Raw genomic sequence first — 24651 nt, 5'->3', positions numbered from 1 at the left:
GCGCAAAGCTGTTATCGACGCATGCATATCGCGTGCGATATGTTTGTGTGTAGTAAAACCATTTTTATCATTCTTATTTTACGTAGTTTGAAAATTACATATCTGGCAAAAGTATATTCTTCAGTCGCGATCATTCAGCCTGCCCTTCGATATGTATTACTATGTGACATAAGCAATTCATCTACTGAACGTAGCAGTCCGACGTTTCACTTTACTAAGATATATTCAATCAAACGAAGTGAAAATTAGTTCCTGAATTACATGAAATCAAAACCGAAACTCCTAAAAGCGCGGGAACGAAACCATGTTTGTAATGGTGCGTTTAGCTGGCGGCACTTTCTTTCTGCGCATTCGTGCGCCGCCAGAGTCAGGAGACGCGAGCGGGCCGAGAGCGCCGCTCCTACGTTTCATGCCTCGCGTAGGTGGCGCTGCTCTCAGCCCTTCGATGCGTGCTCGGCTCGCGCTGGGGTAAACTTTGCTGCGGTTGCAGCGCAGTCATACCAACAAAATGTTACAATTGTTGCCACCACATGAAATATTTTAACCAGGTAAGCAAAATAGGCAAGTAAGGAGTGACGTCCACTGCTAATATGCTCTTTGGCACCGTGAAAGCGAGCGATGCGGCTGTGCCGGTTGTTTTGTTTGTCGCGCTACTAAATGCTGCTTAAATTACGAAGTTTTGGTCTGAAGATGCATTACATACCCTTTCCCGATGTGCACAGTGGTCGCAGTTTTAAAGCTAGTTATTTTGGTTTGGTATTGCGAGTTTTAAAAAGCCAAAGCGACTCGGGCTGAGGGGCGTCGCAGTCGAAGATTACAGAGAATGCAGATGACATGCGATTATTTAAAGTGCGGTTACGTCGCACAGTACGCAGGCACCAGGCTAATTTGAATTCTTTGTTGTCTGCGAATTTCCAGTGCGTCTTAAGTGGGAAAGTACAATTTTTAGCCAGATGATAGCCAGGACGTGCAACACGCGATGTGAAACGGTATTTAAGTACAGAAGGAACAAACTGCAGTTTTATTCCCAAAAAACTCTCATGTATAAGCAAAGTTTTGTTTATTGCACTTAAGGGCAACAATAATTTCACAATGTTGAGGTTGCTGTTGAAGGCCTGAAATATACATATAATACAGGTAGAATAAACACAATTTCCAGACATAACTGCTCACAACCAAATAGCAAATTAAACAATCCACCTCAGTTTCAACAGTTTCATTCTCCCTTGCCTTTCTTTTGGAAGTAAATTCTACGTCTTCAGGTAGAAGTGTAGTCTGTTAAGAACATAGAACTTGATCACTTTGTTTGTCACAAATGTAATATGTCCGTGACAACCAACCAGCTGCAGTTTGGTCATTTGGAGAATGGATACCAAGTCAATCAGGCTGTCTCTTCGGATTTCACGCGCACTAAAACAGCGAGTAAAGGTGTTTTCATGGGATGTCACAGGGGCGTTTAGATTGGTTGATGGAAACACGAGACTGCCTCTGTCAACTGCACTGGTAATTAACTAGAATAGCAGCTTGGGCATGTTGGTTATGCATCTTGAGGTAACAGCGCGGAACGTGGACGGGAGCACAAGATTAGAAGACGACACAACGAGCGCTGACTTTCAACTGGTAATTAGGACACGCTGCATCTGGAGCAGTTCCGTTCTTGAGACTGAGTTGTTGTCTGCATCACTCTTCACATTTTGTTGATGATGATGATAATTGGTTCACAGGAAGGGAAAGGCGCAGTATCTGTCACACTTGTTTCTGTGGACACCTTAACCGCGCCATAAGGGAAGGGATGAAGGTGGGAGTGAAAGTGGAAAGAGAGAAAGGGGAGCCGTAGTGGAGGGCTACGGAGTAATTTCGACCACCTGGGGATCTTAAACGTGCGCAGACATCGCACAACACACGGACGCCTCAGCGTTTCGCCCAGCGATGCATTTCTTCGCCACATATCCAGCGATATAAAATATCAGCCTTGAATCACTGGCCTGAGTGATGACAGATGTGTGTTCGATGCCACAGTCTTTAAGAGCTTCATTTGCCTCACTCAGGTCTCCCACATAAGAAGCTGGTCATGGATGATGCTTTCAGTAAATTTTTTTTAGCAATTGACTGACCTCTTGCTGATAACGATGCTTTCATTATTTTTTTAGCAATCGGCTGGCCTTTTGCCTGACAACGGTGCTTTCATTATTTTTTTTAGTAATTGACTGGCCATTTGCTTGATAACAATGCTTTCATTAATTTTTTTTTTTACAATTGGCTGGCCTTTTGCCTGACAATTCTTTCATTTATTTCTTTGTTTAGCAATTGATGGTAATTTTGCCTGACAACGGTTCTTTCACTTTTTTTTTTGCGGGGGGTTTCTAAACACAAGAGAAAAAGAAAAGTACGCACATGTACTACATACTCGCACTAGCACCTCGGCAAGAAAAACTACATCGGCACCAAACAAAACAGGATAAACTTAGCTAGGGCAAAGCCGATTGAAAAATAGCACAACAGCTAAAAAAAATGATTTATTTATAGGAAGGGAAAGGCGCGGTAACTGTCTCACTTGTTTTCTGTGGACACCGCAACCGCGCCGTAAGGGAAGGGAGGACGGTGGGAGTGAAAGTGGAAAGAGAGAAAGAGGAGCCGTAGTGGAGGGCTACGGAGTAATTTCGACCATCTGGGGATCTTCAACGTGCGCTGACATCGCACAGCACACGGACGCAGCATCTACAAGCAAACAAGAACGAACGCGCCGGCGTGCGCCGGAGAGAAGCATCGAAGAGCTGACAGCAGCACCACAGCGGCGACCAGTGGCGGCGGTATGAACCTTCGGCGCGTTTTCTCCAAGCTGCGGAATGCGCGGTCGCGCCACCTCTAGCCACCATAATGCGCCGCAACCATAGCCAGACGTTTAGTACCGTGCGTTCGACTGTTACGAGCACGACCAACGTCACTACTCCAGTCTAGGAAGCGTTGGCACGATACGAGGGTGCGGCATTATAACATCGAAGAGACCACTGGTGCAACATGGTGCGATCCCGTCGTGCAGCGCGCGCTAGCAGACGCATGAGGGCTGACGACGCCATCAAACAACGTTCTTAATGCCCTCAACGTAGCCGTCTTTCATTCTACAGTGACCGTTCGCAAGCTTCGACGATCCCAAGGACGCGGGATCGAATCCCGGCCTCGGCGGCCGCTTTTCGATGGCGGCGGAGAGCAAGGCGCCCGTGTGCTGTGCGATGTAAGTGCACGTTAAGGAACCCCAGGTGGTCGAAATTTCCAGAGTCCTCCACTACGGCGTCCCTCATAGCCTGAGTCGCTTTGGAACGTTAAACTCCACAAATCAAACCATGATGAAAAAAGAGAAGAACGTATCGATAGTGGGCATATTTTGAACGTGCGTAGCTGAAGCTCCACAATGTGTGAACCATACAACGTATGCATGTGTCGGCGCATACAGCTTGTGCCACCTACGGGCGCATGATTGAAGATTAATTTATAGGAAGGGAAAGGCGCGGTAAATGTCTCACTTGTTTTCTGTGGACCCCTCAACCGCGCCGTAAGGGAAGGGAGGAAGGTGGGAGTGAGTGGAAAGAGGGAAAGAGGAGCCGTAGTGGAGGGCTACGGAGTAATTTCGACCACCTGGGGATATTTAACGTGCGCTGACATCGCACAGCACACAGACGCCTCTTCGTTTCGCCTTCATCGAAACGCAGCCGCCGAGGTCGGGTTCGAACCCGGGTACTCCGGCAGAGTGGTCGGGCGTCTTACCACTGCACCACCCCGGCGGGGCCTCCAGGCGCCTAGAGCCAGCTGGGAAGGAATCCGCGAGCTGAGTGGAAGTAAAGAAGACGGGAAAAAGAAAGATCACGAGGCGCACTTATGATTCCGACCGGCCGCTCGGATCGGTGCCTTAACATACCTTAACTCGCTGCTCAGGTGTCAAGAGGGAGGGAGAAGCGACGAGGCGAGTCGGAGAAAACGGCGCTCCGCATTTCGTTATCATGTATTCTTAGATACGATGCAGTCTAGTAGCTGCTCGCTGCTCAATTTGTTTACTTGCGATTAATTGTCGTCGATTAAGACAACACGCGACTGTTAATAAGAACCGGCAAGCATACCACCCTGGCGGGGTGCCTGGGAAACTAACGCCGCAGCAGCAGCATTTCGCGAGCATGTTACTGGCGTTTTTCGTTACCCCTCGTTAGAAATCATTTGTACAAACGTATAGGGTGTCTGAGATTTTCAAGTCTCCACCCAGGGCGAAGGCACTCTGCCCGTATTTCACACGTTCGGCTGAGGTGCACAGAGGCTCCTTACCTGTGTTGCGCCCCGCCGGGGTGGTGCAGTAGTAAGACGCCCGACTACTGTGCCGGAGTACCCGGGTTCGAACCCGACCTCGGCGGCTGCGTGTAGATGGAGGCGAAACGAAGAGGCGTCTGTGTGCTGTGCGATGTCAGCGCACGTTAAAGATCCCCGGGTGGTCGAAATTATTCCGTAGCCCTCCACTACGGCTCCTCTTTCTCTTTCTACTTTCACCCCCGCCTTCCTCCTTTCCCTTACGGTGCGGCTGAGGTGTCCACAGAAAACAAGTGAGACAGTTACCGTGCCTTTCGCTTCCTATAAATGTTTTTTTTTTTACCTGTGTTTTGTTCGTCGCCACTTCCAGCGCACCGGTGTTGAGGTAGTGCACGGGCGCGGAGACAGTGCACCTCAGATAAATACACCATAAAAAGTGCTTTGCGTGAAATCTGTGCCATGTGAACGAATAGAAAACACTGTTGATGCGAGATGAATCAGTCATCTTGTTTGAATGCTGTTATTCGAATAAAGTAGCTAGTTGTTGTTGCTGTGGCTGTAGGAAAAAGGAAAATAAAATGCACGGGCCTGCTGCTGGCTCTGTAGCTGAGCCACCTGATTGATTGATTTAGAGGAAGGGAAAGGCGCGGTAACTGTCTCACTTGTTTTCAGTGGACACCTCAACCGCACCGTAAAGGAAGGGAGGAAGGTGTTAGCGAAAGTGTGAAGAGAGAAAGAGGAACCGTAGTGGAGGTCTACGGAGTAATTTCGACCACCTGGGGATCTTTAGCGCGCGCTGACATCGCACAGCACACGGACACCTCTTCGTTTCGCCTTCATCGAAACGCAGCCGCCGATGTTGGGTTCGAACCCGGCACAGTAATCGGGCGTCTAACCACTGCACTACACCGGCGGGGCATGAATATCCTTGGTGCCAATATTCACTTTCTGATTTGTTTATGATACTTCTGTTTTCTCTTCAAGTAATGTCTTAAATCGCGCGCAACCCAGTCAGGAAGTCTACACATCTTCGATTTACGGCGTGGTATACATTTTTTTCATTATACCCTGTACAACTGATGTGAGTAGCTCAAGGCCTGTGTTTACATCCTCAATCTCAAGCAATTCTGACCAGTCGTAGGCCTGAAGATCATTGTACAGCCTATGGAAATTGCCATACGCGCACCTAAATTTTTCTGACACCATCTCATGCACTGGACGAAAAGACAAAAAGAACGACAAGGTAAACGGGCAATGATATTTGTCTACCAGAACAAGAGGATCGCGCACCGCTTGCACGCCAAAAAGAGACACATTAGATAGAATTAGGTCTAAAATGTTTCCAGCACAGTTCTTCATTGCATTCCATTGATGTAAACCATGAAAATTACTAAAATCAATTAAACATTCGGCTTTTTTTCGAGTTGCTGTGCAGTCACTAGTGACCAAACCAGTGGACCAGTCGGCTTTAGGAAGATTAAAGTCCCCGTAGATGTGAACCTTGTATTTCGAAAAACCGATTTTTTTCTCAATATCCAAGAAATGATCGGTAACCGTTAGGACCAGAATTTGGATTAAAGTATATAACAGCCAACTAGCTAGTGCGATTTGTCACACGTTGGAATTTCCAACCATACACATTCTTCGTATGACTTCAGGTCTGGTCTCCTAAATGCATTTAGCACAGGACAGCAGGCTATCAGAACTCCGCCCCCGTATTTAATCTTGTCAGAATAGACCCTGTCGGCCCTGAAGACAGCATACTCATCTGAAAAATAAGACGCACTTGAACATGATGAGTTTAGCACTTTTCTATCAGGCACATAATGTCATGCTGACATTCGTATGCATTCGCGAAGAGAGCTTCCTTTTTAAAAAAGTTCGCAGCCCTCTCGTATTTTGGTAATACAGCTTAATTTTCTGTGCCATTTTCGGATGTAGCTATAGCACCGTTAGGGTCACCGAAGCGTGGTGAGGACCACAGCTTTCCATAAAAAAAGCAAAATATGCAACCATCAGACCACACTTTCAGATTGTTCACAAGTTCAAATAAATGCTCGTCCAGAGAAACGTGGAATGAGCAATATGTATCGTACTTCGTTTTCAGTTTCGTGCAATGAGAACCTTGTTACCTACTGTATCCGCCAAAAGTTCCTGTATGTCCGACGCCGTTGTTGTGGGGTGCAGGCGAGAAACAAATAATCTTTTCTTCGGCGGTAGTTTGGGCGCTACTTTAAGCATGGACTGCTTAGCTGTGCCAAACGTTGCTCGAGGCCGAGGTGGTTGGCTCACCGCTTTCGACGGGCGTGGCAGATGAGTACTCCGGTCCTGAGCAGGAGGCTTCGGTGGAGGGGCCGGCATTCCAGCGGGCAGATTTACCGCCCCGGCTGAGGCGTAGTTGCGAGATTCCGAGCAGTCAGAATTCGAACGCTCACTCTGGATGGCGGTACGAACAGATGAACTCAGGCCTCAAAGATTCACGCAGGAACGCGTTTTCCGCACGAAGCCATCGCACCTCATCCGTCAACGCATCCATTCGACTAGCCATTTCTCGTAGCATTAAAATAACGCTCGAGGAAGCACTGACGGAATCTGAGTCTTGAAACTCCAGGGAAGAGCGCTGCGCTTCGTGGGGCGTTTCCGTGCCGCCAGTTCCGCAGATAAGCCCAGCCGCCGAAGGATCACGCAATGAACACATTTGTACTTGCTGGCCCCAGATTCCATGAGGATGTTGTATTCCTCGGCCTGTATGTTGATGCATTTGCAGTGAAAACGCTGTTTGCAAGACGCGCACGACAAAAATTGCTGCCTACCACGAATGGGCTGGGAGCAGCGCGCACATGCGTCCGCATCGGGCGCCATGATATAAAAAAAGATACCTCCAAGTGATATCCACTCTTGAGGAATATTCAACCGGACCATAATACTGAGAGGAGGAGTAAGAGAGGCGAAGCGCTTACAAAACGCTTCGAAAAAATGTATCCCGAAGAGGTCGCCTACGTGGGCATGGCTAGTGGGAAGTCAGGAGCGACGGTTGCCTCCTAGTCCGTTGACTATGAGGCCCCAAGTCGGCAGCTACTATTCGCAGCCGCAACATACAGAGACGCCCGATCGAAGAAGCTGCTATTGCGCTCGCTTGTGTTGGAACGGAAGCAAAATTTGTAGTCAGTCATAGTAATACTGCTATCTAGAATTTCATGAAAGGCAGAATTTCGCCGGAAGCGGCGAGGAGATGCTCTGGCCACCCATGGTAGCTGAACTGGTCGTCAGGAAACTCTAAGCAACCTCCTATAGACGGCGGCACAGCTTTCCCTCTAGGTAAGGGCAAGAAATTCTATGTGTGTGTAACTTGCCCGGAAGTAGGGCTTTTGAGAAAACAACAGAAATAAAGTGAGTAAAATTGATCAGAAAATGTGTAAAGTGTCGTCTAATCAAAAATTAAACAAAAAAATATAAAAGAACATGAGCAGCTTGCTACACAACATCGTCCACGACGCAGCTGCTGTCATGATTTCCGCAGTGTGAAATCTTTACAAAGGGTGTGCGCGATACACTGTGCGCGCCAGCAACGCTCAGGCTTAGACATTTTTTCAGTGCAGATTCTTCAGTGACCTCGGAATTTTTTATTCAGTGCATTCATTACAGTTTTCTACCTCTCGTTCATGCAGCTGGTTGTTGGTTGCAGTGAAATACGTTTGCACAGAATGCGTGTTAAAAAGCTACAAGGTCCCGTTCTGTGCCCTCTCCTCATATTAATGACCCCGAAGGCCTTTATCGTATACACTAAACACCTTTATACCTTTTTGAGTGCAAAAAAGGCGCTCGTGTCTCTTCAGACTAACATCCTATGTGAAAAACGGCGAGGCAGGTGTTAGTCACGGTGAATAACAATAGGGGTTACCCGGTTGGCTTCCCCTCCGTTGTGTAAAATGGACGAGAGGCGTATAAGAAAAAGCGAAAGAGGGAAATGCGGCCTGAAAGCAAAAAACCGCTGCAGCAGTGTCCTGAGCACCGTGAGGGCTACCGCGCGCTGCAGCCTATACAGAGCGAAGCATCCACTTTTCAACGCTAAACAAATCACATTTGTTCAACGAAGGATGTTCCACGGTGAAGCAATGCTGCTCTACTCATGGGGTCTTAGCTCGGGGACAGCGTTACATCTTTAAGGGTGCAAAAACGTTTAGTGCGATAGGTAAATAAAGAAATAAATTAACAATTATAGACAGTGCAGCGGACGGAGTTGTCCACGTGAACCGAAAACGTTGTCTTTTACCGCTCTATTTCAAGAGAATGCAATCGTATCGTCGCAAGAAATCTTTTAACTGCAGTGGAGTTTCAGCGGTCCCAATTTGCGCCCAACACACTGATCGAGCAGTCGAAAATAAATATTTGGTTGTTATATGTACCACGTAAGCGTAGCAGCGCAAGTAACCAATGAAGTGTCCAGACGATCTCAGAAACGCTATAGCAACGCGTTTCTACAAATGGGCGACAGCAGTGCCGCCACTTCGTTCCCTACTGGCGAAGACAAGCGCCCTATGGGAAGTCACACGACACCTCCTCCTCGTACACTGTAAGGAAATGGTATTCAGTAGCTCAATAGATGAGAAAAGAGAGTTGTACGACGACAGTCAACGATGTTGGATTCCATGGCAAAGTATACAGACACCTTGCTCCCCTCTAAGGAGCTTCCAGATGGTGTGGGCGTGCCCTCTAACCCTGCTTTTATGCCCCACCCGAACTCCACCCGGGAGGACTGCGAGGCGACTCTACTTGCCTGCTCCAACTTCAAGGCCCAAAAGGCGATGGTCAAACGAGCAGTGGCGACAGCGGAAGCCATTAGAGCGCCGTACTAGGGACTCCACTTAGTGTATGTGAGGGGAAAGTCACTTAGCCAGACCCTTCAGCAACCTCCATGTAACTCCGTCCTTTCAGAGGCAATGAACGTTTTTATCAACACCACCACCCTCATCAGGAAAGCGAGTATGCTACATGGGAAGGCTCCACCACTGGCTTGCGTAAGCCGGAAGGGAAGCCGTCTAGAATTCGCATTCCGCTGCTAATAGATTATCACATAATTCAGGTGCATCTTTGAAATTGACCATATTCGTGATGTGAAAGAGGCTGTATCAAACAATTTGACTGATTTGTTTAGCAGGTGTGTGCGAGAACTTGCAACAGCGTGAAAATACTATTGGTTTCGTTTGATTTATATCAGGCTTAACGTCCCAAAGCGACTCAGTCTATGAGAAATGCCCCAATAGAGGACTTGAAATAATTTCGACCTCCTGTGGCCAATTCACGTTCGCTGACATCACAGAGTACGCGGAAGCTTTGTTTTTTTCCGCCTCCACAGCAAAGCCTGCGCAGAGGTTGGGACTGTACCGGCGTCCTTAGGTTAAACAATTGAGTGCCGTAATCACTCCAGCTGCTGCCTGAACCGCAACTTGATCGATTTTGCTGCGCTTTTTACGAAGAGGAAGACTTCGCTCCATAATTGGACATTTATTTTGGTGAATTTAACTCATCGTTTCAAAAAATACACTTTGTAGCACTATAAAGCGGACGATTTTAAACATCGGTAATTTCTATTCGTATGACACCAGAAGGCAGCCGACGGATCTCTGTGGTCTATATCAGGTGGGGGACAAGCTGGATACGCAAATACCAATGGCGTAAGTGATCATGCATGCACCTTTCCTAATATGTAACAGCATTATGCAATGAACATCATGCGATGGCAGTACCTATCTCGCCAGAGAGGTTTGGTGGTAACTTTTTCCCGTCAGAACAAAGCGACTAAAGCAAGAGTGCTCTATCGATCTCGAAGACCTTGCTCAAGCCTGGATCAAAATCATGGTCAGGGAACGGGAAGGAGTCTTATTTACCTTATAACAAATACACTTGGTCAGCGATAGCTAAAGTTGGCTAAAGGACCAATTCTTCCCTCCCACCACTTGCGCCCTCCACGTACGCCCTCTTCCTAACATGACACTTGAAGACCACAATGGCCGGTGCCCGACGTGGGCGGAAGCCCTGGGCCTCCATTATGGGTCGAAACCCGGCACTTATTACGTGGACTCCTCCGGCCCCACCATGGAAGATGGTACACGGCCACAGTGGTGCACAGTTCAAAACAGTTCACAGGTTTACATTTCGCGCCCGTGACATAACTCACGCGGAATGAGGTCGCCATTGCGCGCTAGCCGCTACCCACATTGATTGCAAAATAATTATCACCGACTCGAGAGGGGCCTGTTGAAACGTAGAGCAAGGCTGGGCTTTATACGTACTTAGCCTACTGACTACTTCGAAAGTGCACCTATACCGGGGACCCCGCTCACCGAACCATTGTATGGGCTCCTGGTCATATGGGTCTCGAGGAGAATGAGGCAGCCGACGCCGCCGCCCGCGCGCTCTCTTTCCGGGCTTCCTCTCTTTACCCCCTAGATGAGGATCTCGAATTCGAACCTGAGTATTGTTTTAAAGACATTGTCCTTTATTATAAATCTAACCATAACATTTGCCCTTCTTCTTCTGATGCGGGATCGAATCCCGGCCTCGGCGGCCGCTTTTCGCTGGAGGCGAAAAGCAAGACGCCCGTGTGCTGTGCGATGTCAGTGCACGTTAAAGAACCCCAGGTGGTCGAAATTTCTGGAGTCCTCCACTACGGCGTCTCTCATAGCCTGAGTTGCTTTGGGACGTTAAACCCCACAAATCAAACCAAACCATCTTCTTTTCCGTGTCTCTACCAACACTCTGCTGTGCCCGGCAGCCCTCAAACATTTTAATCCTTCCTTCACGGGCAGTTGTCCACACTGTGCGGAGAAGTCTTCAGACTTCTACCACATTGTGTGGGCTTGTCCATCCAACCCAGCTATTCCTCCATACCCCAACCCCACTCCGGAGGACTGGGAGGTGACTCTGCTCGGCTGCAATGACCTGTAGGCCCAAAAGGCCTTGTCGAGCGCGCCCGAGCAGCGACCGACGACTCTAGGGTCCCGTATTAGAGACCCCACCTAGTATTTGCAAGGGCCGCATCTTCAAGATCCGGCTCATGCATACCTATCCCCTTTTCAAACATTAAACGTTTTTCACCACCACCACCACTCGTTAACTTTCCGCTGTCAAAATCTCATCTTCTATCCTATTCTCCACCGTCCCTAAACGATAGATGCAAAAGACCTGGGCAACATTTCGTAAAAAGCAAATACGTTATCCACGTTCTCAGTGCTAACATGTATAACAGCGTCAATGACACGCCAACCACTCCTTATCAAATTACTGACTGCTTTTTAGGATGCCTGCATGCTAAATCAGTTGTGGACATCAAGACTGCTTTGTGAGAAGTGATCGCACCTTGCGGAAGGTCATGTAGGCGCTGATGCCGTAGTTGGTGCCCAGTTCGGAGCCAACCACAGTGACGTGCGTGAAGACGTAGTGGTCGCAGAGGCGTTCCTTCACTGGATATACAGCTTCGTCCGTCAGCGTGGAGCCCACCGTGCAAAGCAGCAGCGCTGCGAATACAGCAGAGCGTTCATGCTATTGTTTGCGCGGCGTCATAGGAGAATAAGCACATAACGAATACGCTATATGCAATAAGAAATTTCCACGTTCACCTTGCCTGCCCAGACAAACTCTATCCCGTTCCTTGTCTTTCATAAGAGTTGAACTCCTTAGCTGAGACAGCCTGTACCCGTAAGCCTGTCATAATGATCACACACTCCACATATAGGGAGGAGAAGGAGGACAAAAACTTATTTTCGCAAGGGTATACGGGGCCCCCTGGATCCCCGCACGACCCCACCGCACTCATACGTTCATGTCTAATCTGTCCATGACGTCGGTAGACCGGCGAAGTGCGATATTTTGATTCGCCGGGTCCTTGGAGCGTAGTGTCTCCCAGTCTTCCCAAGTCCGGAGTGGCACCGATCCCCCGGAAGGAGGAGACGCCGGACAGGTTAGTAGGATATAGGTCAGTTTCGCTTTAGGGGCTTGGCAGAGGGGGAAGGTTGGCGGAATTGATTGATAGAGAGAGGGAGGGAGGCTCCTCGTTTGCAATCGCCGCCAGAGATGCTGTTCCCTGGTGGTAAGGGAGAGTGTATTGTTGCCGTTCGGCGCGGAAGCGTGCGGTGAGCTCAGCGAATGTATGCATGCGCTCCGTCGAGAAATCCCCCCGAGTTCCGCCTGTGCCCGGTTTCTTGACCCTCGGAAGGAGTCGGCGGCCTCGTTGCCGGGATTTCCCGAGTGCGCAGGCACCCAGATCAGCTCAACGTGTCGGGGGTAGTGGGGGGTTGTTGTGGCTAGCAGACATTTGGCAGAGAGGTGTACCCTGCCTCTAGCATATGTTAAGATTGCGGTTTTGGAGTCGCTGATGACGTAGTTGGCACTAATGTCTGCCAGGGCCATGGCGATGGCGGTCTCTTCAGCCTCTTCTGCTGTGGTGCCTGGTGCCACTTCGAAACTGAGGGGATCGGTATATGGTTGGTATACTACAGCCGTAGCTCCCCGGTCGTCTAAGCTGCATCTACCCAGACCGCATCTGGGGCGTCCCCGTACCACTTGTGCAGTGCTTTCGACCGTGCAATCCTGCGGCCTTGATCCCGCAAAGGGAACATGTTTCGAGGTAGCGGTTTGATGTAGAGAGATTCTCTGATGTGAGATAGAAGCGTGATTAGTTTTGGATCCTTGGAAGAGATCCTGATATATCCTGATATATCCGAGAGATCCGTGCAATATTTGTCTACCTGTGGGTGTGGCAGCAAGGCGTATCTATTGGGATTGAAGGTGTGCTTCCCTTAATTCGAGTATTGTATTTTGCAGCCCCAGGGCAAGCAGTTTCTCGTTTCTTGCGTTTCCTGGTAGATTAAGAGCTGTTCTTGTCGCTTGCCGAATCATGGCGTCTAGCTGTTGAGTTTCGCCTGCGGTATGTTTAAGATAAGGGGTCGTATACATGGAGGAATGAAAAACTAGGAGAGAGCGCACGGCTATATCCGTGAAGCCTAGTCGTAAGAAATGAAAGGGAGCAAGTCGGCCCCTACGTGTAAGACCACGTGATAGCATGCAGTGATATCCACTGCCACGCGCATGCGCGAATCGGCGCCGCGCGGGTAGCGCAGGGTCCACCGCACGCGCAGCACCGGCCAGCAGCCCACACAACAGACAGCCGCGCGCCCGCGCCATGGCAGACGCGCGCACTAAAACGCAACGACATCAAAACATAGGGTCTAACTAGGAGAGCGAAAAAATGGGGGAGGGAGCGGCTTCATGGGCACTTCGCTTGCGAAGGTTGGCCGCGTGACGTCATGCTCCCTCCTAGTTTCTCCTTCCTCCATAAGACTAACTGTGTAGGCATGGATTATGCGGAGAGTATCAGCCTCTCAGAGTCTGTGCGCTTTGCACGTGATGATTTAAAAATGATTTATTTTAAGGAAGGGGAAGGCGCGGTAACTGTCTCACTTGTTTTCTGTGGACACCTCAACCGCGCCGTAAGGAAAGGGATGACGGTGGGAGTGAAAGGGGAAAGAGGGAAACTCGTCTTATTAGTTGCGCGGTTGCGGCGAGGGTTTGTTTTAGCCTTTTTAGTGTCTCCTTGTTCTTCCCGTCGTTTTGCAGATACATACCAAGTACACGTAGCGTGTTCACACGAGGGACGCGTCTACCCTGGATGTGTATCTGTTGTTGTTGTTGTGGCTGTAGGAAAAAGGAAAAGAAAATGCACGGGCCTGCTACTGGCTCTGTATCGGAGCCACCTTCGCTGTCTCGTGCGGATAGAAGAGAAAATATACAAGAAAGAAAAAAGGAGAGGGAGAGAAAGAAGCGCGTCGTAACAGCCGTCGTACACCACAGAAGCGGTGGCGGGTGCAATAACGGCCTACAACAGATAAATATTTGGTGGAAGACTAGCCCCCTACCAGTCCCAGCTCCGTAGGGCCAGGAACGGCCACCCTTCACTACCTTCACCATCTCCCCAGTTCCCCACATCAAGGCGTCCGTGCGGTGCTTTTTATTTGGTACTTCCTCGAACGCCGCCCCACGCAGCAAACAGAAGCAGACCCGTCTACGAGGCGTTAGTAAAGCAAGCATCAGCGGCATTTGAAATTGATTTACAGAATAGAGAAGGCACAGTATCTGTTACAATTCTCCGAAGACATATTTACCATGCCGTAAAGGAAGGGAGGAAGGTGAGAGTGAAATAAGAGAGGGAGATAAATGCCGTAATGGAGGGCTACGATTCACCGCGCTATGGCTTGGACCTCATCGCATTTTAGTGGTCCAATGTGCTCTCTAGACTTTTTTTTTTATTAAATGACTTTATTGCAGTATTAACAAATCGTGGCACCATTAAGCTCAACATCCCCCCTTGTGTCCTGAAAGAGTGAGACTTTATTCACGAGCCAGTGCGTCCCTGTCATTAATAATAATGATAATAATAATTGATTCACAGAAAATGAAAGGCATAGTATCTGTCACGTTCTGTTGACTGATTTGTTTATAGGAAGGGAAAGACGCGGTAACTGTCTCACTTGTTTTCTGTGGACGCCGCAACCGCGCCGTAAGGGAAGGGAGGAAGGTGGGAGTGAAAGTGGAAAGAGTGAAAGAGGAGGCGTAGTGGAGGGCTGCGAAGTAATTTCAACCACCTGGGGATCTTTAACGTGCGCTGACATCGCACAGCACACGGACGCCTCTTCGTTTCGCCTCCATCGAAACGCAGCCGCCGAGGTCAGGTTCGAACCCGGGTACTCCGGCACAGTAGTCGGGCGTCTTACCCCTGCACTGCACCACCCCGGCGGGGCACGCCTCTTACACCTGAACCGCGCCGTAAGAGAAGAGAGGAAGGCAGGAGTGAAAGCGATAATGGAGAGGGAGCATAGTGGACGGTTGCGGAGTAATTTCGACAACATGGGGATATTTAACGTGTGCTGACATCGGCCGTGTGCTGTGAGATGTCAGTGCACGTTAAATATATCTATGTTGTCGAAATTTCTCTGCAGCCCTCCACAACGGTCTCTCTGTGACAGATACTTTGTTTTCCCTTTCCTGTGAACGTATTATTATTAATAATATTGTTATTAATGGCGCGCAGCACTGTCTCTTGAGTTTTCTCACTTCTTCTGAAGTAGTGCATCGCAATGATGGCACGGTTTACTAATAATGCAATGACGGTTACGGTTTGTTAATAATGCTATGACGGTTTGGATTGTGTGGTTTAACGTCTCAAAGCAAATCAGGCTATGAGAGACGTTGTAGTGGAAGGCTCTGGAAATTTTAACCATCTGGGGTTCTTTAACGTGCATTGACATCGCATAGCACACGGACACCTTGTGTTTCACCTACATATTGTTCTTCACCTCCGGATTCAATCCCGCATACAGTGGGCAGTGGGCACAGAGGTCGAGCGCTCTAACTACGGCACCACAGTGGCGGGGTTACACAAAGGGTCATTCAATACACGGGTCAAACAGTTGCTCAAGGACGAAAATTGGACAGGTTGTTACATGGCCATGATGAATCCCTTTGTCAGTGTTTGCTGCGCTGTTGTTCCATCATCAAAAAATTCATTTTTCTATCGTTTTGTTTGATACATTGAAATCATCCGAGTCTCCATCTCCCCACCCCCTCACTTGATTCCTCCAGGAATCATTAAAGTTGTTGCCTACCTACCTAAACATGCCATAACACCACGACTTAAAATCAGCGCCCAGATACAACGCCTTTCCTTTCGTGTGAACCAATTATTATTATTATTATTATTATTATTATTATTATTATTATTATTATTATTATTATTATTATTATTATTATTATTATTATTATTATTATTATTTCTCCTTCATGGATCACTGCCTTGTCGTGGCGAAGGGGCTTGCGAAACTCGATGAAGTGAGCTCTGCTGTGTAGGGCCACCCAAGATAGACAGGTCACGGCAGAGAGTTCTGACAAAATGCGATTCACTGGAGAAGGTAATGGCAACCCACTCCAGTATTTCCTGCCAAGAAAACCCTATGGCCAGTCACAATACCATTAATGATATGGCGCCGGAAGATGAGCCCCCCAGGTTGGAAGGCGTCCCACAGTTACTGGGGATGAACAAAGGGCGATTCCTAGTAGCTCCAGGACGTATGAAGCGGCTGGGCTAAAGCCAAAAGGACGCTCAGTTGTGGATGTGTCGGGAAGCGACCGGAAAGTCCGATGTTGCAAGGAGATATATCACATAGCAACATGGAATGTAAGATCTATGACGCAAGGTAAACTGGATGTCGTCAAGCGAGAAATGGACAGATTGAACATTGATATCTTGGGTATCAGCGAGCTCAAGTGGACCGGAATGGGAGAATTTAACTCCGGCGACCATTATGTCTTTTATTGTGGCCACGAATCCAAGAGAAGGAATAGGGTCGCTCCCATAGTAAACAGAAGAATGGGCAAAGCAGTGCTAGGGTACAACCCCAAAAACGACCGAATGATTTCACTTCGGATCCAAGGTCACCCTTTCAACATAACAGTTATCCAAGTCTATGCACCGACCACTACTCCTGAAGAAGCTGACGTTGAGAGATTTTATGCGGACCTACAATGCCTTTTAGACCACACCCCATCATCAGACATCGTTTTTCTTATTGGAGACTGGAATGCTAAGGTCGGGAGTGAAGAAATATCCGGAATTATAGGCAAGTTCAGTCTTGGCGAGCCAAATGAAGCTGGGCAGAAGCTAGTAGAGTTTTGTCAAGAAAACAACCTGACCATAGCGAATACTCATTTTAAACAGCACAAGAGGCGCCTGTACACATGGACTTCATCGGACGGTCTGTACAGGAATCAGATCGATTATATTCTTTGCCGGCAGAGATGAAGAAGCGTTATACAAGCAGTAAAAGCAAGGCCTGGGGCCGATTGTGGCACCGATCATCAGCTTCTTGTTGCCAAAATTAAGCTTCGATTGAGGAAAACGCAGAAAACTACAAGGCCTTTCAGGTATGATCTGGATCAAATTCCATTAGAATATGCTGTGGAAGTGAGGAATCGATTTCAAAAATTAGATCAAGAAGACAGAGAGCCCGTAGAGATGTGGGCTGATGTTCGTGATATAATACAAGAAGTTGTTACTAAGGTAGTTCCAAAGCAAAAGAAATGCATGAAAGCAAACTGGTTATCTGAAGAGGCTTTGCAAATAGCTGAGGAAAGGAGGATGGCAAAAGTTATGGGGGAAAGAGAAAGATACAAGGTTCTCAATGCGGATTTTCAGAAAATAGCAAGGAGAGATAAGAATGCCTTCCTGAACATACAGTGCCAAGCAGTTGAGGACAACAGCCAATTAAGGAACACAAGAGCTCTGATAAGACAATCAAAGATATCAAAGGAAGCTTCTGTGCTAAGCTGGGCGTGATAAAGGACAAACGAGGCAAGGACCTCACTGAAGCCTCAGAGATAAAGAAGAGGTGGCAGGAATACACACAAGAACTGTACAAGAAGGACCCGGATGTGCAAACCCAACATAGGACGGTTGTGATTACTGATCTCGAGCCGGGCATCCTGAAGAGTGAAGTTGAATGGGCCTTAGCCAGCCTTGCTAAGAACAAAGCTAGCGGAATTGATGGTATTCCAGCTGAGTTGCTTCAAAACCTCAACCACGACGCTGTTAACACACTGCATACATTATGTCAGAAGATTTGGACAACCCTGCAGCGGCCACAGGATTGGAGGAGGTCAGTTTACATCCCCATTCCAAAGAAAGGCAGTACCAAAGATTGTTCCAACTACCGCAAGATCGCGCTTATTTCGCATGCTAGCAAGGTGATGTTGAAAATCCTCCAAGGTAGGCTCCAGCAGTATGTGGATCGGGAGCTTCCGGACGTGCAAGCTGGGTTTCGCAAGGGCAGAGGAACTAGAGACCAAATTGCCAACCTTCGCTGGATCATGGAAAAAGCAAGAGAGTTCCAGAAACCCATCTACTTCTGCTTTATTTATTATGCGAAAGCGTTTGACTGCGTAGATCACAGCAGATTGTGGCAAGCTCTCCAAGAGATGGGAGATCCAATTCACCTCATCTATCTCCTCAGGAACCTGTATGAAGGGCAAGAGGCCACAGTCAGAATTGGGCATGGTCTTACTGATTGGTTTCCGATCGAAAAAGGAGTGAGGCAAGACTGCATACTGTCGCCATGCCTATTTAACCTATATGCAGAGTGCATCATGAGGAAGGCCGGTCTGGACGAGTCTTCAGCTGGAGTGAAGATTGCTGGAAAACGTATCAACAACCTTAGATATGCGGATGATACCACTTTAATGGCAGAAAGTGAAGTGGAACTCAAGAGACTTCTGATGCGCGTACAAGAAGAGAGTGAGAAGTTTGGGCTTAAACTGAACATTAAAAAGACGAAGATCATGGCGTCTTGCCCTATCATGCCCTGGAGCATCAATGGACAAGAAGTGGAAGCTGTGACAGATTTTCTGTTCTTGGTTACCTCAGAAGGAGACTGCAGCCATGGAATTAGGAGACGCCTGCTTCTGGGAAAGAGAGCAATGGTTAGCCTTGACCGCCTAGTAAAGAGCAGAGACATTAGTCTGCCAACCAAGATCCGTATAACTCGTGCTATGGTCTTTCCAGTTGTGATGTATGGATGCGAGAGTTGGACTGTGAAAAAGGCTGACCGCCGAAGAATTGACGCGTTTGAATTGTGGTGCTGGCGAAGACTCTTGAGAGTTCCTTGGACTGCCAGAAGATCAAATCAGTCGATATTGTCGACCATAAACCCTGACTGCTCATTGGAGGGTCAAATTCTAAAGTTGAAGCTCAGCTACTTTGGTCATCTGATGAGAAGAGAGGAGTCGCTGGAGAAAGATTTGATGTTGGGAAAGGTTGAGGGTCGCCGCAGAAGGGGTAGGCAGCGAACGCGATGGTTAGATGGCATCCTCGAGGCGCTGCAGATGAAGTTATGTGATGTTAGGAAGATAGTGAGAGACCGGAAAGCGTGACGTGACATGGTCCATAGGGTCACGAAGAGTCGGACACGACTGAACGACTGAACTGATTATTATTATTATTATTATTATTATTATTATTATTATTATTATTATTATCATTATTATTATTATTATTATTATTATTATTATTATTATTATTATTATTATTATTATTATTATTATTATTATTATTATTATTATTATTATTATTATTAGACATCAGCGGGGTCTCTGGTATTTGAGACGCACCACCAATATTTAAAAGAGATCAGGGACATCTCGCGCTCAAATTTAGGACTGGATGGAACGGAAGCAGGCAACCAATACTACGCGAAGCGTATACCGCCCGATCCGTCGAAAAGCCGCACGTAAACGTAAACTGGTTCAGGAAAGCAAAGACGCAATATCTCTCACACATCACCGCGAACACTTAAACAGCGCTGTAAAGGAAGGAAGCTGGGACTGAAATAACAGAGAGAAAAAGAAAAATTTAATAGTGGACAGCTTCGGAACAATTTCGACTGCGTGGGGATCATTAAGGGGCCACTGTTCAGTGAAGGACCTTTTTAAGCAAATGAGCCCAGTGTTTCGATCAGGTACCGGAGATATTCTGTGCAAAATGCTAGTGACACGCCAGCCGCAAAGCAACGAAAATACAAATCAAGGCTCTATCATGTTCTCCTTCGGGAAGCCATCTTCCCAGTTCCCTGCGCTGGCCCGTCGAGCCGCAACTATGACGTCTTAGTCGAAAACGAGGTCCATTGGTCCGTCTCGCTGTCTGAGAGTGAATGATGGGTGACTACCGCTCCCTGCGCGCTTTTCCCTCGCCACGGCTTGACTGAATCCAGCGGCGCGCTCCCTCGTCCGTACTTTGTTTTTCACGTACGCGGAGTGCCACGCCCAACCTCCCGCCAAACGCGGAAGAGGGAGGGGAATTTGTCTTGCGGAGGCTAGACAACCGGGCAGGAGGGTGAAAAACCTTTGCGAGGGAACGGGAGTAGAGAAACACGACAGAATCGGGTGATTGTGGTGGCTGTAACTGTGTTATTAGTTACTCTTTTCAAAAACATTTTGCGGCCTTGCGTTCTGGGGCGAAGTCTCAAAGTCACCGGGGAAGAAAATATTTTCGACCGGAGGGGGGACAGTGGGCCTTTAAGGTGTACTGACCTCGCACAGCGGGGTGCTGCTCCCGGCTATAGTGCTCTAGATCCCGGCCCTACGGGGCAGGTAACCTAGGAGCCTTCACGCGCTGCGGATCAGGCTCCTTTGGCACTGGTGTTTTGGTATATGTTGTGCAGGCCGTCATTGCACTCGCCGCCGCTTCGGTGGCGGACGACGGCTGTTGCGATAGTACTGCTGCACTACTATCCGCATTCTCCCAAAAACCCGACCTCTGAAACCGATTTCAGGAGTCCACAGAAATTTTGACAGATACTGCACATTTCCTTTCCTGACAGCCAATTATTAAACCGGAAACACATCCACTTTAGGTTGGCCCGCTTCAACGATAATAATGATTGGTTCACAGGAAGGAAAAGGCGCAATATCTGTCACACTGTTTCTGCTGACACACAACCACGCCTTAAGAAAATGAAGGCGGGAGTGGAAGTGAAAAGAGAGGAAGAGGAGACGTAGTGGAGGGCTACTGAGTAATTCGACCCCCTGGGGATCTTCAAGTGCGCTGACATTATGTTGTAACAAGAAGCAATGAACGGTTTGGTTGCTGCCGTACCCTTGCACATTATGCTAAGCGTGACAGTATGTGCAATTTAAAGCAAAAGTTGAGGCACCACTAGAAGAATCTGAACTTCCCGTTTCAATTTCTTGCTTTGCTTCAGCTCCATTAAACTGATAGCGGGAACTTTGTGTTCTCACTGACTTTCGAAGCCAAATATAGAAGCGCGTTGCACGCACTGCATAACAGACAGCCCTGCCACGTCGTATGGAAGACAAAATGTTATGAAAACTGCTGGAAATGTTACACATGGTTAAATGCTCGTTAGTTAAATGAATAAAACCTCTATCTCAAATTAGGAGGATGATCATGACTGAAGCCATTACATACACAAAAAACAGCCAGTATTTCTTTTCATACCCTTACTGTTTGAAAACCTATCACTAGTACACGTTGCAGTCCATTTGATGCTTTGTGATAACCACCAGGAAGAATAGCATGCATACGTGCTTTTAATTCGTCTTATCTCATCATCCCTCTCCACCAATGTAGAGCAACAAGCGTATAAATATCCCTTCTGGTTAACATGCCTGCTTTTTTTCTTTTTCTTTACCTTTATCTCTCAACAAGAGTGAAGCAGATAACGGCTTAGAGATTACTTCAGTAAGGTTGCCACCATGTCATTGTGTTGCACTTTTCGTATATTAGACATGTGTCTTGAGCGCGGCCTGACCTGCATGTACAATTTATAAAAAATACTCGTACCTTTCTTATCATCATTATGGGCCGCAGGGTCCTTCTTGAGAGCTGCGAGCAAGATATACCAATCCATTTTGTCACAGGGCAGGAACCAGCCAACATTGTCAAGAAGTTTATTAGCTCCACAGGCGAGATTGTAGACATCATTCAGGGAACATACAATATGATAAACACTTAAGGGAAAGGCCAAATTTAGAATTAGGGTGATTAACCGCATCATTTATGTTCTACTTCATGGAGGAAATGTGGCCGTATGATGTCTTTGTCAGGCATAGCTTGAAGAGATACCAGTGTGTAAGGATTCATGTCAAATTTAAACCGCGGTCCAGGCTAGAATACTGCGGTTAAGGATTTTAACCTTAACCGCAGTATTCTAGCCTGGACCGGAAATACCAATCCAATTAAATACCAATACCAATTAAATACCAATCGGAAGTTTCCTGCAAGAAAGGCAGCCCCCTATTTAAGTATGGGGCAGAACCAAGTGGGCACCGTTCAAGACACGGTAATGTCTTAATTAAAAGAGAGAGAGAGAGAGAGAGCAAAGAATCGACATACACAGCAGAACAATTAACATAGTTATCACTGTTCCAGCTTAACTGTGTATTACGTTGCGTCAAAATGGCTGCGTTTTAGAGGAGGCTATTCAATAAAAATCAATGCTTTGACACTTGGAGATTTCGCCATCACTGGCATGACTAAATGTGTCGTGACGTTTGACAGGCTATGTCATCAGCCAGTAATGCGTCCGCATCTACGTACTGAGTCAGCACTATAAAGGTGCTGAGTCATTGCACGGGGCTGCGCATTGCATCTGGTTGAAACGGCGGGCAGACAGGTGCTATGCATGCATCCTATATGACAACTTGTACATGGAGGTGCTACTGGAAGAAAGTACCTGCAAACTCCCAACTTCCAGCAGATAATAAAGGTCCCTCAAGGACAGAGGAAGATAGGAAAGCCCCTTGATTTCTTGTCTTGCAGTTGAATAAAGCCAGAAACCTACGATCAACCATAAGAGCGCTGATGCAATTTGAAGATACTATGCATCGATAAATTGCAGAAAAAGGCGATTATTTCCATGAAAACAGAGCATTTGTAAGCTTCATTTGTTGGGTTCTCTCCCTGGACCGAATGCTTAGCGCTTGCAGCGTTGTACAAATTAATTAAACAAAATAACTGAAAAGAAAAAAAAAAGATGAAATAGAGGTGCCCCACCGCTAGCAGGCTTCGCTTGTAACCTGTGGTGCGTCGATGTAGCCTCTTCTGTGCGCAATTCTCGGAGCCTATGTTACACTGATATCGACTTCAATGTGATGATCTCGAACCATTTTTCGGTGTGTACTTCCCTATATATAATCGGGGAACTTGCTATGCGCGCGGATACTACAGAGCAGACACATCAGCTTACTCCGCAGCATGATATACTGGAAATATATTGCATGTGGTTCGTAAGGCGGTTGATAGCTGTATGCAACTGATTTCCTTTGCCTACTTCAGATACTGATTTATCAACTTCTGGCTAAAGTTAGTTGAGAAATTTTCATCTTGTTCTGCAATGCTGCACCCCTACGGCATTATTAACGTTCTTATTTTGTCAAGGTGGTACTACAATAGTTTTAATGCCCTACAACACAAGCCAGCATATAGGTATATGCATACTAATATTTAAGTGAGGCTACGGGCGCCATTTTGTGGTGCCTAGCAGTGCAAGCCGGACCACACGGTGATAAGACGATTGGATAAGTCTGCGCTTTCTCTGTGCTACATGCACCACAAATTGACGGCGGCATCTGTGACCTAGGTGCACAATCCCAGGGTCCCGATACAGCAAGAGTACAGCCAAAGCCTTATAACACGCCCTGAGCATAGAGAAACATACTTACGTAAAGAGCGGACACTCGAGCCTTTTCACGACCGAGCAAGTAAGGGTCTGAACACCCGCCAGGCGGCGTAGCGATGTTCGCTTCCACTCCACCTTAAAGGTAGATTAGCTTATCATACGTACACCGGCTTGCATCAAGGCGTATGCTTTCCTTGCTCTTTCCATATAAACGTTGATGTTGCGCCGGTCATGTGCCGCCGGGTACGCCCTCCTCACCGTGCTTTTCAATGCGTCACCTCATTTGGCCGTAACTTGTTTCCTTTTGTCCGCAGAAATAATTTCGCCCTTTTTTTTAGCAAGTCGTTTGTTGCGCAACGTGAACGTATTTTGCACGTGTACTATAGAATAGGAACCGTGCAACGTTTTTAGTGTGCAGTTACTGTATGTTTTTGGGTCGCGTTTTTCTGAAGAACATGTGGATTCCTTCGATTGCGTATTTTTGTAAGACAGCTTTAAGACAAAGAATTTTTCGGTGGCTAAGATGTATCTTAACACAAACTTTCATTCGGCACTACAAGAACTGCGTGTTTGAGTTTGGCGCTCTTTGGCCTGAGTCGCCCTTGCGCCATTAAAATCCATCATCATCACCATCAAGAACTGCGTGTTGCGCATTTGGAATCGTTTTGTGAATGGTGTTTACTTCGATGTGTTTGCAAAATGCATGGGCTTTTGCCGCTTCGTAAGCACCATTTTTACATGCCGAATTCCTTGTCATGGCCTAAAGCATTCTCGTTGGGGTCTAGAAAGCGCTGCTGCCGGTTCGGGGCCTGCATTTTGACGACATCTACTGCTGTTAACCGCTAACAATGGATTTCCTGTAATACCTTTGCCATACGGGCAGAGGGTAATTTTGTTCGCGATCATGAGTATAAGCATATCATTGGGTTACTATTATGTATTCAGTGCGGTGTGTTTAATTTTCTGAACAGCCTACTGATCAAGGCTGAGTTATAGAAATTCCGCGCGGGCTGTGCCTGCATTTTTTCCTCCTTATTTGTGTCTACCAGTTCACAACTCCTTTTCTGTTGTTCTCACGGGTGATGTTTCAGAGGAAAACACACAGCCGGTATGCGAAATT

At 47.4% G+C, this 24651-nt stretch overlaps 1 protein-coding gene across 1 annotated transcript in view; it reads right to left on the bottom strand.

Moving 5' to 3' along the window:
- LOC146179434 (uncharacterized) overlaps positions 1 to 24651 on the bottom strand; it is a 136194-nt gene that overhangs the window by 15960 nt on the left and 95583 nt on the right. The window contains exons 12-13 of the mRNA XM_084580195.1: positions 21695 to 21736; positions 11650 to 11807 (exon numbers count right to left, since the gene is read on the bottom strand). Of these exons, the coding sequence (XP_084436321.1) occupies positions 11650 to 11807; positions 21695 to 21736 (200 nt within the window). The remainder of the gene's footprint in view (positions 1 to 11649; positions 11808 to 21694; positions 21737 to 24651) is intronic.

This window comes from Amblyomma maculatum, chromosome 9 (assembly GCF_055883805.1).
Source record: "Amblyomma maculatum isolate TAMU_Amacu chromosome 9, ASM5588380v1, whole genome shotgun sequence".
Taxonomy (NCBI): Eukaryota; Metazoa; Arthropoda; class Arachnida; order Ixodida; family Ixodidae; genus Amblyomma; species Amblyomma maculatum.
This window is presented reverse-complemented; position numbering and strand designations above follow the sequence as displayed.